Source organism: Phoxinus phoxinus (genome assembly GCF_949152265.1).
Source record: "Phoxinus phoxinus genome assembly, chromosome: 17".
Lineage (NCBI taxonomy): Eukaryota > Metazoa > Chordata > Actinopteri > Cypriniformes > Leuciscidae > Phoxinus > Phoxinus phoxinus.
This window is the reverse complement of record NC_136892.1, coordinates 14,619,964-14,634,858: the sequence shown is the minus strand read 5'-3', so window position 1 is coordinate 14,634,858 and position 14,895 is coordinate 14,619,964. Positions and strand designations below refer to the sequence as shown.

General features: G+C 38.9%; 1 protein-coding gene across 1 annotated transcript in view; it reads left to right on the top strand.

Moving 5' to 3' along the window:
• Positions 1–14,895, top strand: part of tenm2b (teneurin transmembrane protein 2b) — a gene marked incomplete at its 5' end in the record, with an annotated part of 110,635 nt that overhangs the window by 32,316 nt on the left and 63,424 nt on the right. The window contains one exon of the mRNA XM_079585960.1: positions 10,386–10,624. Coding sequence (XP_079442086.1) covers positions 10,386–10,624 — 239 coding nt within the window. The remainder of the gene's footprint in view (positions 1–10,385; positions 10,625–14,895) is intronic.

Genomic DNA, 14,895 nt, shown 5'->3' with positions numbered 1-14,895 from the left:
AATTTACATTTAATTATGTTAAAATTTATTTAAAAGATATATATATATATATATATTATGTTATCATTTAATTCGATTTAATAAATTAAATTATATAAAATAAGAATATATATATATATATATATATATATATATTTGTTTTTGTGATTAATGATAATTATCAAATGTAGAAAAACATTGAAAGTAACAAAATTAAAAACTAAAAGTGAATGAACACTATATATTATTATTAATATTATTATTATTACTAAACTCAACCTGAATTTAGTTATCGAGTTTAGTTATTTCTAAACTCAACCTGAATGAGCACTTACTACTACTACTACTAGTACTACTACTACTAATATAATAATAATAATTATACATTATACAATTATACATAATTATACACATATATATATATATATAGGCTATATATATATTTTTTTTTTTTTTAGATTATGGAAGTAGATTTTTAGTAATATAATTTGGCAGTCACTGCATGTAATTAGCCCCTGGTCTACAGGGCAGACACAAACGGCACAGACTCATATCACCCACCCTTCTAGAGACCCTCAACGAACACTTAGTCACAGCCTGTCGCACTCACACACACTGGATTGTGTCTGCTGGGTCTCTGTGGGTTGTACTTGTGTTTGTTTACTGTGTAGTATAGGGTATCTTTTCTTGCAGGACTGGAGGGTTGCTCCCCTTGACTCAACAATACTCTCCTCTATTGCTGTATGCACTATTTATGAGACACACACTCTTTTCGTGTCTATTTCTTGTTCTCTTTCTGTCTCTCTCTCTCTCTCTCTTTCGGGTCCCATCCCCCTATCCTTCAGATGTTTTATTCACCAGGTGCTCCGATCCACACCACAAACCAGTTTCTTTAGTACCCCACCCAGCACCACGCTGTGTGTCCAATACCGTGTCAGCATATGCGTTCACTCCACAGAATCCATGAACACGTATAAACACACATTCGCACACACTCCACGTCCATCAGCACCAGTCACCGTCTATCTCCACAGATACCTTCCTCTCTCTGTCTCCGTCGCTCTCTCCCATAAAAAAAATTGACACTCACTTTCAGATGAAGCAAGTACCGCCTGAAAAATAGGTCATGCGATGGCACGCATGCAAAACAGGGCTGCAACGGCGAGCACGGGATACGAGAAGTTCTGCTTTGAATGCTAGAGTGCTAGCAGGAGAGAGAAACAAGGCCATATGGTGACAGATTGGTTGAGAGTCACAGAAAGTGAGGAATGTGCAGCTGTCACATGAAATAGAGTGTCTTAGTGGTCGGGATTTTGTAGCCGAGGGGACCGCAGGTGGAGCAGGCAAAAGTTCGGAAGGAGTTTTTACCTCCGACACGCAGCTGCATCACAGTTTTGAGCGGCTGCAGGTTTGCTTCTTCAATATTCTCCATGCACACACAGGCAAATGCACTCTCAGATCCTTCAAACGTATCAAGCTGCCTCCAGACGTTGGATGGACTACCCACAATCCCCTGACACTTCAAAGCTCTATCCTTGGCTGGCAGATTAGAATGACTTCTTTCAGGGCATATGGACGTGACCTCCAACAGCCTCTACCTCATATTGCATTGTCTGTTAGACAGCCCTGTCTGCCACAAAGTGCAAACCCAGCACTTCTCACGACAGTTTAATGAGATAAATACCGTTGGGTATTTACAGAGGCAGTTTAGAGCTACTCTTAGCTCTGCCATCTTTTTGTAGTGGAGTCGGTGGGGTGATTTCACCCACTATTTGATGCTGCTGTTTGGACTTGAAAAGCTAACCTTTAAAAAAAAAACAGTTAGCAAATTAACTAAAATGTTTACAAATATATTAAATACATGCAATATAACAACATAATAAACTATATAAACATATATTTAACAATATAAAATGAAACAAGCTGCTAACAAAAAGTTGCTGACTGACTTAGTGCATACATTTTGAATAAGAAATATTATATGTAACATAAAATAAATATTGAAGGGTATAATAAAGCAAATACATAACAATGAATAAAAAATGTAACCAATGAATAAAAAATAACAATAATAATATATTATTATTTGTATTATTATTGGTTACATTTTTTATTTATAAAAAATATATAAAAAAATGATCAGTGAATGGATATAAAAGACTGTCTGTAATTTTTTTTTATAAGGAATATTCTTTTAACATTTATTGATAACAAACTTCATTTGAATGCTTTCTATAAGCACCATTGCCCACAACACTATATAATAGGCAATATGTTAATAATATGCTTGTCATGCGTTACAAATGCAAATAGCGATCAAATTCATTAAATCATTGCCAAAACAAGCTAGAACCTCTTTGTAGCTGCATTTCTTCCACTTCTTAATCATTTTTGTATACATTTAACATAGCAAGTTATTAACAACATTATTTTAATTATACTGAAGATATGTACACAGGTCATAACATAAATATGTTTCTCTAGTGTATGAGATGGGGGATCCTCCAAATGAGGTGCCGGATCGGATTTAGGAGGTGCCAGGACCGGATCCATTTTTCTTTTTTTTTCTGCAAAAATTAAGCCTTGGTCTCTTGTTGGAAAAAGTAGCTTGTTTCTGAAAAAGCTGTTTATTTATTTATTTTGAAAACAGCTTAACTACTGTCATGCAAAAAACTACTACACTGAAACATTCTTGTTACATTAGAAGCTTCTTTTAGTTGCCTGGATTGTGGGCCCTATCTTACACCCGGCGCAATGCAGCGCCAAGCACGACACAAGTGTTTTTCGCTAGTTTCAGTCCGACGCAGTTATCATTTTCACGTCCTGCGCCACGTTGTTTAAATAGCAAATGCATTTGCGCCCATTTGTGCGCACATGGGCGTTCCTCGTCTGAAAACGAGGTGTGTTCAGGTGTGTTCAGGCGCATTGTTGGCGCGTTGCTATTTTGAGGCAACATAAATAGACTGCGTCATTGACCAACTGAAACCTAGTCTAATGTCAATGGCGCAATATTGTTTACATTTTTTAAAGAGCATGTTAGTAATGTGCGCCTATAGGGGGGTTCACAACGTGATCAAAGTGATCAAAGTGATCTTGCACCCTGCGCTTTATTATTATATTTTTTTAATTGATACTAATCTTAAATCTTATGGTGACAGATTTTTTCGTTATGCCGGTCACTCTCACAATTGGACCTTAATATGCACATTTTCCCAAGTGTATTGGTCCAAATGAACAGACTCTGACACGACCATTCCTGGTTTTGCTGGGTTTCAGCAGCACAGAGGGGAAACTCCAGATGCTCGAAGGTTTGAAAAAATGCAAGCTCACTGTGACTAGCTATGCAAGACTAATTATCTTATGAAATATGATCTCCATCGTTATCTCCCGTCAGTGCATAAAAAATGGCCCAGTTCTGAGGAACAGCAGAGGGAAGAAACTTTTTTTACTCAAACTGTTTTCCTCCGGGACGTCACACCACCATCAAAATCTCAACCGAGTGTTAGCGTGAGTGTGTGTTATTAGCGCAGCATCAGAGTGCACTGAACACTTGAGCTCTGGGAACTCTCCTCCATAGTCTTGAGATTTAAGGCTCCTTTTCAGGAAGCTCAGTATTTATCCAGAAAAAAAACTGGGCCTGCCACAGAGACAGAGCCCAATTAGAGGTGGTTTACTTGGACTAAAACTCCTGCAGTGCCCCCCTGAGCTGGAGCTAATGACGGTGTGCTCCATCTTAGTGGACGGAAATGGGAGACGATTCTCTATTAGGCGTCAGGGAAGAGGTTGTGTGTCTGCCTGCTGTCTCTTTCTTTTCTTTTCCCCTTCTATTGCTCTCCCTGTGGGCTTGTTTGAAACACCGGTGTCATTTCTCTCACTTGTTCTGCACATGACTTGTCATCCGCTAACAGGCCTCGAACTTCTCCACAGAAAAATACAGAGAAGAAATTCTTGCCTCTCCTGCTCTGAATCTCAGCTATCACTTACTGTTTTTGTTCGTCGCCAGATATAATCGGCGGAATCAGTTGGAATCTGCATACTTTTTGCGCAGATTTTGGGGAGAAATCTTTTCAAAGAATTAAACAAATGGTCAAATGTGTTAAGATGAGAGTACTACATGTTCAGTGGTAGCAGAAAATATATACACTACCGTTTAAAAGTTTGGTGTTGGGTACAATTTCTTTAAGTTTTTGAAAGAATTCACCAATATAATATTGTTTTCTGTTTTATTCTATTTTAAAATGTAATTTATTCATTTCAACCATTCTAATATGTTGATTTGCTGCTCAAGAAATGTCTTATTATTATAAATGTTGAAAATTGTTGTGCTGCTTAATATTTTTGGCATTTTTCAGGATTCTTTGATGAATAGAAAGTTCAAAAGAACAGCATTGTTTGAAATATAAATATTTTGTAACATTATAAAGTCACATTTGATCAATTTAATGTATCCTTCCTGAAAAAAATATAAATATTACTGACATCACTAATAAAAAAATATTTAATAAAAAAAATATTTTTAAATTTAAAAATATTTTAATATCACTGTGCATGTATTAATTATGTATTTTATTGGAGTTGTGGTTTACATCTGTGCTGATGAACTGTGTGATGTTGTTGTGTATTTGAAATGCATTTCAGACTTACTTGAACTGCTGTTTTTTTCCTCACTCTCAATGACCAGAGTGTGGACGCTTCAATTCTCACATGGTACAAAAAGGAGATCCGTTGTGTGACATTATTTTCATAAGTGGATTGGAATCACTCTTATCTAGACACTTCACTAGCTGGAGATGGTTTAGAATAAAGTGGACAGGATGTAACAGCCTCAGCTTGAGGTTTCTGAATGCTGCCACCGCATCTTATATTGGGGACAATGGTAGATCGATGTGCTGTAAGAGAGAGAGTGTCTCCAGTGAGTCATTTCAATGCATCTCAACATAAAACCATTTTTGGTTGGCTGGGCTTCCTGGAGGCATTTATCATATTTTGAGTTTGTGGAAATAAACAGCAGACTTGCCTCTATGAAAAGACTATATATTTTGGACGTTATATGCAAACAGTAAAGGACCTTGGGCCTGTAAAAAATGTTGAACACCAAACCAGAAGCTTCCTCACTGATTCGGAAATCCCAATTAAGTGGAATGTTTTGGACAGTTCGGACTGTTTATATATTTGTGTGGAATACTAATTCACCTTGAGAGATGTTTGTGTTTGTTTGCGTTCTCTGTTAAATCTCATGTTTGCTTGTTAATTGCTCTGGACCTTTCCTCTTCTCCCACAGGAGGAGAGAAACGGTGTTTACTGTGAAAGTGAGAATTTTTGCGGCTTTGCCTTGCTTTTGCTTATTGCCATGTTTCTCGGTCGTGCTCTGTTTGCGCTTGTTGGTGTGGATGGTTTGCTGGTGAGATGTCCCAGTAGGGCAAGCAGTCTCTGATTGGCTCGCTGTTGTTTTTTCGCTAACACTAGTTAGCAAGTTTTTATTTATTTTTTTACAAATAAAAATGTGCAAAAACTTGACATTGGTTAAAGTTTCAGAAGTAATTATAAGCATCATGTGTTACAACAGGGACCTTTCAAATTCATTGTGATGAAGAAGCTATAGGAATTCATATTCTGGCATAAACCGTGATAAACATTTATAATTTTGAGGAATTAATGTGATTTTATGTTGGAAGTTGAAAAGGCATTAAGCAGTAACACTTGAGTATATCTATCTATCTATCTATCTATCTATCTATCTATCTATCTATCTATCTATCTATCTATCTATCTATCTATCTATCTATCTATCTATCTATCTATCTATCATCTATCTATCTATCTATCTATCTATCTATCTATCTATCTATCTATCTATCTATCTGTCTGTCTGTCTGTCTGTCTGTCTGTCTGTCTGTCTGTCTGTCTGTCTGTCTGTCTGTCTGTCTGTCTGTCTGTCTGTCTGTCTGTCTGTCTGTCTGTCTGTCTGTCTGTCTGTCTGTCTGTCTGTCTGTCTGTCTGTCTGTGTCTGTCCGTCCGTCTGTGTCTGTCCGTCCGTCCGTCCGTCCGTCCGTCCATATGTTTAATGCAATATAATCTTCAAACCTTCTAGTGAAAAGCACAGCTACATTAAAAAAAGAATAAGATGGAGCATCAATTAATTTACCTTCTGTATGCCATTTTACAGTTAGTGTCCATCAGGTAGCTTTCCGTCACACATGTGATAACCACATGGTCTGTCCTGTTTGTCTTTGTATGTGTGCTCATTACAGTTTTTCTCAGTCACTTTGGTGCATTTTTCACATCATCCCTAACATGTGCAAAATAATAAGTGCATTTCTCAGAACAATTTGTACAAACTGCAATATACAATGGATATGTTTCTAAAGCTAGTCAGTCACTAAAAATCTTTAGTACATCTCTCAAAAGTAAATATTCATCCCAATGATCATGTCAGTGTCATCAGAATGATAAGTCATTGAGTCATTGTTCACGAACAAGGTCGTCAAAATGTTTAGGCATGTTGTCAATGTAACTGTGTACTTTGACAGTATTACCTGATGTAAACTTGGCTACAGTTTGGATGACAGTTACTGTATTGAAAATGCACAAGGCTGCACTTCTATGGCATATCAATTTCAACAGTACTATTTACATATTACTGTATGTGGGTTATTGATTGAAAGAGACTGGACAGGATTTTGTTTTTCACAGCTTTTACTAGTGCTACTTTATGAAAGATGAAAAATAATTTACAGTAAGAAAAAGACAAGGGGCACAAAGGAAAAAAAAACTAAATTAGAAAGAGACACAGGAAACACCCCTAAGGCACAGCCAGACGTTCCTGTCTGTCGGCCCACATATTCTCATCCACATCACACCGGATATTTTCCCTTCCAATGCAACATGGAAAGAATATTTTGTAATGCCTTATCCATTCTCTGCAGTCGTCTACTGTGACGTCCTCACACATTGCAGCCAGCAGGGTCATCTGTGTGTGTGGCTGACGAGCATCTTCCACCTCCATGTGGAGAAGAACTCCTCAATTGGGTTAAGGAATGGTGAATAAGGTGCGAGGAATTCTATGAGCATCCTCGGGTGGGTCACAAACCATTGTCTGATCGATGGAAACTCACATTATCACAAATGACCACATACTTTGGCAAATCCTCTCTAAACAGACCCCTCTCATCATCAGGGATGACAGCCCTGTAGAGTCTCTAAAAAGTTGAGGAGATGCTGGGTGTTGTATGGCCCTATAAGGGGGATATGCACACCATGCTTCGAAATAGCAGCACACATGGTGATATTTCCTCCCCGTCGGCCTGGCAAATCCACAGTAGCTCTGTGACCGATGATATTCCGATCCCGCCTTCTGCATTTGGTCAGGTTGAAGCCAGCCTCATCCACGTATACAAAGTTGTGAGAGGGTTCACTTGATTCCAACTCCATTATACGCTTTATCCCAGAGCACACAGTTGAATTTGTTTTGTGTAAATGTGTAAAACTATGCTTGACAGTTTATGACAAATAGTTCAACAATTTTGCATGTAATGGCTTATGCAAGGAAATAATGCCTAGATGTTTTGAGGGGTAAGACTATTCAACAGAGAACCATCTACTATATTTTGATCAACATGACATGAGCAATTGAAAATGTGGAAAAAAGGTGACACTTGTACATTATCAATTGCAATATGTACAAAAGCAATTGCAATTTGTTCAAAGGAATAAGAAATTGCTTTAATGATGTGCACAAGTGACTAGATGATTTGGAATTTGTACAAGTAGTATCAAGAATTGCACTTTTGACCTAAGAAATGCACCAAAGCGACTGAGAAAAACTGTAATCAGTGTGTGTGTGAACTGAACCTAAGTAGATTACCTTGTAGATGCAGTTCAGGGATTAATAACCGTGGTTGACAATATGAATATTTTGCTACAATAACACTTTTATTTGTTGCTTTGTTGTCCCTCCTTTTCGGTCTTTCTCCATTTCCCCATCTCCGTCTCACTTTCACACATCTTTCCCCTTCTCTTCTTCCACGGCAGTGTAATGTAGTTTGAGGGTTGACGCTTTTAAGGCTTATTTTAAGTTGATTTATCACATGTCTGTCAAACCATATGATGAAATATGTTTGGACATCATATAAAGAATATTATCAAAGTAGGACAACGTTTCATATAATGTGCTTATTATTATTAAGCTAGATTGGTAAAAAGATTGTCTGTTTGTTTTCAGACGAATCCTAAAGGCTTGAATGAGTTACTTGAGCCTGAGCTTGTCCACAGATGACCGTGTCTGCCCAGTGAGATTGCACTGTTTAGTGCAAGGCCACACACACAAAGTAAAGGCAGTGGAGTAGGGAATGACAGATTTTTTTTCTATACCCACTTCACTGCTCTCATCCAGCTCATATGAAAAACACAGTTCAATTCACTGCTGTGAATTCGAACCACAGCTGTGCAGGAACCTGACTGCCATTTCACAACCTGTTACTTCTTTCCAGCACTGAAATGAGCAGCAGGAACCGAATGCAGAAAAGATTTTAAAGAACAATTCTTGCTAAGATGAAAATTCTCTCTTTTTTTCCCCAACCTTGCCTTTCCAAAGGATATTATTTACTTCTGTGGGACAGAAGAGATGTTCAGAAGAATGTTCACGCTGCTCTTTTCTATAAAGTTAAAGAATACAGTGACCAATACACTCTTTTATATATATAGCCTATATAAACTCCACTTTCATATTGACCACTTTCATATATTTATAGTGATTTTTCCTTTTGGAGCTTGACAGCTCATCACTTCATTCCTTTATTGTATTAAAAAATTCTAAAACCTTTGGGTTCTAAGGAAAAAAGAAAGTCATACGACATACACTAAGCTTTAAAAAAAATAATAAAACTATTATTCAGCAAGGACACTGACAATACTATTATTCAAAAGTGACAGGAAAGGCATTTAAAATATAATTTCTGTTTCAAATAAATGCTGTCCTGTTCTTTCTATTCATCAAAGAAACTTAAATATTAAGCAGCACAACTGTTTTCAACATTGATAATGATCTGAAATATTTCTTGAGCAGCAAATCAGCATATTATAATGATTTCTGAAGGATCATGTGACACTGAACACTGAAGTAATGATGCTGAAAATTCAGCTTCGCCATCACAGGAAGACATTGCATTTTAAAATAGATTAAAACAGAAAACAGTTATTTTAATTTCTCAATATTACTGTTTTACTGTATTTTTGATCAAACAAATACAGCCTTGTTCAGCATAAGAACAAGAAATATTGAAATATAAAAAATTATATTAAAACAACTTTTTTAATTGGTAATATTAAACTTTTGATTGGTAGTGTGTAGTGACATGAAGGTGAGTAAATGGTGTCACATGTTATTCTAGACTGTGAAGCAGGTTCAGCTCAGATCTAGCGATAGATTTGTTGCTGAGTTTTGCAGAACTGAGATGCTGGCCAGTGCTCATGGGTTGTTCTGGCTGTGGGCAGCAGGGAGCAGTTGGATGCCTAGCAGGGAGCAACAGAGAGGCCTGGTGGAGTCTGACTGGACCTCCTGTCCCGAACAAGACACATGGACAAAGATCTGAGGCTGGTTTAGCATAGGACCCTCAGCCTGAGCCAAACCTAGTGCTCATCAAAGCTTCCTGGTCAACTGTCATCTGCTTTCATCCCCTTCCCATCTGCCCCCGTCCCCAAACACGCACACACACGTTACCCCTTCCAGCCCACCTTTGACTCTGGCTACCAGATCTGGCATTATTTGCAATAACATTGCCATCCACCTTATCATTTGACCTCTCATTTTGTCTGATGGTCATAATCTTTTGAATTCTAAAGGTTTGATGCAGTCCAGGGTGATTAGAACTGTGTTATTCAGCATCCTACTGAATCTTAGCAAGAACAGGGATTTAACAACAACAAAAATCAATTCTCTCTGCTGAGCAGTCGATTGGAGTTGTCTTTATGATGCATTCAGTCTACACTGCTAGTACACAAAGTAGTAGTCTAATGCCTAATACTTTTTAAATGGCCAGAGCTGTGTTAAATGAGCCTCATTTAAAGCCATTATGTACAAATTGAACTCCTGTTTGTTAGAAAGAACTACAGCATGAGAATGAAATGAACATCATGAGCTTCTGAAAAATGTGAATGAAACAAATAGCCTACTCCCCCATTACGCACGCTTAAACAGGCTTCTTTTTAGTCATTCAGCTCATTAAAGAAGATTTTTTTATAAGATTTATCAAAGCCCAGTAAAGCCGTGGGCATATTGACACTTTTCAGAACGTTTAGACTAGTGATACTGATAAGAGATTTGTCTTCTTCTGGCATTAGTTCAGATTAGCAGCTGAGTCATGTTTAAAATGAGTCATGTTATTGTTCTTTTTTCTTTCTTCTTGTAGGCACTTCCTTTTTAAGACACCGTCTGGGAGCACTCCTCTGTTCAGCAGCTCTTCACCAGGTTATCCCTTGACCGGTGGCACCGTCTACTCCCCACCACCCCGACTCTTACCCAGAAACACATTCTCCAGGAGTTCCTTTAAGCTGAAGAAGCCCTCCAAGTACTGCAGCTGGAAATGTGCCGCTGTGTCTGCGATCGCAGCCGCTGTGCTGCTGGCCGTCCTCCTCTCTTATGTCATAGGTATGTTCTTCAAAGCACTGTTCTTTATAAAATCATTATGCTGTACTATACAAGAAGTCTGTTACTTCACTAAGGCATTGGTCAAATATGTGTGTCAAATTCACAGTTCGTAGAAGTACTTGGGTCAGCATAGGCTTCATTTTTGTGCCAACTTTGCAGATTGTGCATGTCATGCAACATGCCATTCATTGTTTGCCATGGGAGATTTTGTCCCCAAATAATATGCAACTGGGGTGTGCTACAGAGAAAGCATCTCCAGTTGTTCAGATGGAGTTTTCTTGTCCTTAGTAGGTATTGATGGCAATACCTAAATGAATGGCAATCTAGCACTTGAATTTGTTTTGCTGAGTGATAGTCTTAAATGTGATTATCCATTTTCTTTGCGCTGTCCTTGAGGATTTACACTTGAGACATGTAGAAAAACTCACTTGTTACTTTATAAGCAATTTAAAATGTAGCATGATGCAAACAGTGATATTTAATTCACATTTTACATTTCAGTCATGCATAATTAGCTCCTGAACTGAATTCACGGATCCTTGATGGATCATTTATTTCTGTCTAAACAATAAGTCAGCAACCACGGCATGATGAATAAATTAATGTAATTAGACACTCCTTAAATGTCACGAGCACAAGTTAGTGTAGTTAGCAGAGAGTTGACTGGGCAGTGCTCAGTGTCCTCTAGCACAACATGGCCTTTCAAAGCTCAAAGAATGACCCTGAGATGACTCGCTCAGAAGAATGACATTTATCACGAAGAACGAAGCGCTTCAAAGCTTCTTTGATAAACCATTGATGTGTGTTATTGTTGTGGTACAATTGCAGCAAAGCAAATACCCACGCAGAGGGGCGGAAGGAGCCTCAGCGTGTGGACGTTTACTTCAGACGGCGATGTGTGATTCATCCGCCGTTTGATATGGGCTGTGATTCGGATGTATTTGGGGAAGGAGGGTTTGGTCTTATCAAGGCACCTCTGCAGGGAGTGCTGCTCAGTTTCAAGTCTAAAGTGCCTCTCTTTTTCTTAAAAGAGTTACTGTAGGTTAAGTTCTTAGTAACTGAGCAGTGAAAAGTTATAGGGTTTTCTGATGCATCCTCAAGTGAATTTGAAAGAAAAGAAAAGACAGAGAACACGTTTTGGTGTTTTTTCATTGCTGAGAGTTGCACTTGAACGGAAAGAAAAGGTGGCACTGAATGCGAGAAAGAGACTGCGTGTCGAGTCTGATAAGAGTCGGACCCTTTCCAGCAATACAGTCAACGGTAAATGTCACCAAGCACCTTGAGTTGTGTGCCAGCCTGTGAGTTGCACCTTTACAAAGCAGTGAAAATAAGCAGCCTTTTCTGCTCGAATAATCTGCACATTTACATGTTTAACATCTCATTTGTTTTTCCTTGTTTATTTTGCAGGAGCTTTGGCTCTGGCCTTGTTTTTAGTTTTTGTGCACATTGCAGAGCCATTTTTTGCCTCAATACTGTCAGACATTTACACACACACACACACACACACACACACACACACACACACACACACACACACACACACACACACACACACACACACACACACACACAATCAGCCTCTCCCTGAAGGTGAAACGTTGTTTGCATTGCTGCTGATCTCCTTCGAGTGTGTGTGTGGCTTTGATGTGTGTTTTGATTTGAGGTGCACAAGTCCTGCTGCTATGAATATAAATGAAAGGCTACAGTGAACCGCCACACCCCGAGGACCAGCTCCATCTGATTACATCAGCTCACTCAGTCTTGACTGTTGACCAAAACACTCTCATAGTACCCTGGGAAAACTTCCAGTCCCCAGATAAAACGTCCTATAATGCCACACACACACACACACACACACACACACACACACACACACACACACACACACACACATATATGCACTCAAAAAATACAAATAAATAAAAAATCATGGATGTTGCTTCAGGCATGCAAGGTCTATGAGTTTAACACACACACACACACACACATTCCCCGAACCTCCTGCGTGGGCATGACGAGATGGATCCAATCTATTCCACTCAGCTTGTCAAATACTCAGAGCACAACAATCACCCCCCACGGTATTGACACACACACACACACACACACACAAACAAACACACACACACACACACAAAGAAAATTCACCTCTTCTCCCTCTCTCAGTCCTATGCACGAGCGGAAAGCCTGACGCTTTGACTGACAGCATTTTTTATCACAGGTATAGAGTGACGATGGGGATCCCACAATCTCTGTCCTGCGATGATCCGAGCGTATGCACGCAAACCTCTAATCAAACTATTTCGCTCCCCTGTCACTCAGTGGCTTTAATATTAATCAGATGTCAGAAAAACACAGAATATAGGGGAAAGTAAATATAAAAGTGAAAGTAAAAAATGAAAAGTGTCATTTTAATCAGCTTCGGGCATGTACGCTGGAGTGTGTCAGTAAGGCAGACGGCACAGGGCTGCGAGTTAGAGATTGGCTGGTGAACATATTATCTCCACAAGACAGAATCTCCAAGATCTCGGGGTGTGTAGGTGTGTGACTGATTGTTGTGTTTGTTTGCGTGCCCGTATGGGCAGAGGAGCGTGCCACGAGGCTCCCAGGGTGTGTGTGTGTGTGGTGAGGACAAATATAAAATAGGCACTAAAAGTCCCTGCTGACAGAGAGCAGTGGTAAATGGACACATGATGACTCATTCTGACTGACATACAGCGTGTTACCGTAGACCTGACAGAGTCTTGACCTGTTTCATAAACAAGTCACTGTTTCATTGGCAGGAGATGGAATGGTGAGTCATTACACTTCCGGCACACATCGCTCTGCAACTGAATAGATGATTTACAATCAACGGGAAATCAAAACTGAATAAATTATTTATATTCACAATCCCTAATGTACATAATTCAACAGTAGGGATGAGAATCTTTAGGCTTCTTACAATTCATAGAACCGATTCAAAGAATCACTATTACGAAACGATTAGGGCTTCGTCTCAATTCGCATACTATCCGTCCTAAATAGTTTTCGAAAGTACGTCCCAAATCGTAGTATGTTGAAATGAGTGTTCCAAAGACACACGGATGGTCTACTATTTCCAGTCAGAATCCGAAGTGCAGATCGATGCACACTCTAACGGCTAATATTGCCCTCAACCCATCACGCGTTGGACGATGATTCAGTTAGAACTACAAACACGAGTGAAAAGAGTTTAAAAAAAACTACAGACATGGAGGACGGTTATGTGGAGAGGTTTAAATAAAGGGGTTTGAATGATTAATTATCAGTATCTAACCTGACAAAAATTTATTTATTCAATGTTGTCTACATTATATTGCATCTGCAGCAGCTTGTGAACTTTTGTAAAGACACGTTTAGCCATTAACTTTTAAATGCATCATTACATTCAAATTGCAAACACATGAGGAGAGTCTCCCCATGAAAGACCCGCGACTGGCAGATGAACGTGCTACAACATTTCTCTCCGAAACGGTAGGAAATTAAATAAGATTGAATGGAGGATTTTAACTGACAAGATGATTGACAGGGCAGTTTACTGACAGGATGCACACAGATCTGTCCGTTAAAGATGAGGAAGTAGTATGTCCCAAAGCTTGCCAACTCTTTTGCTACACACTCAAAAGTATGTAAAAAAAAAAATCACAAAAAGAGTACATACTTTTAGGGCGTAGTATAAGTAGGCGAATTGGGATGCAGCCTAAATGTATCTCAATTATTGAACAAATCTTTTCTGACATGAAACACTTGAAAGCATGAGGTGGGATATGGGATAAGGTTATAAGGACAGACAGGTTTGGTAGTATGGGTATTTCAAGGTTAAAAGGTGGCTTAAGATGTAAGAGAAGGGTCTACAGTGTGATTAACAGGACCAATCAACTTGACTTGGCAGAACAAGGCTTGGGAACAGAACACGACATGGCTTCAGGGAGCATGAGCTGTGTTCAATACATCGATACAACGATGTATCGTCACATACAGTACTACTTGTCGATAAGAGTACTGATACAGCTGCTTCTTTATCGATTCCGCAGCACGTGCGCAGCGGTGGACCGCACTTCATTTGAATACAAGAACAGCGTGTTAGTAAAACAGTGGAAATGTGCTGAAATTAATGAATATAATATAATACATAGGTTAGAACAAGGTTTTATCTGGACCGCAGAGGAACATAACTGGGGTTGCCTGATACCAAGAGCCGTAAATACCCCATTCAGAGCTTCACACTAACACAATACAGAAATATCTGC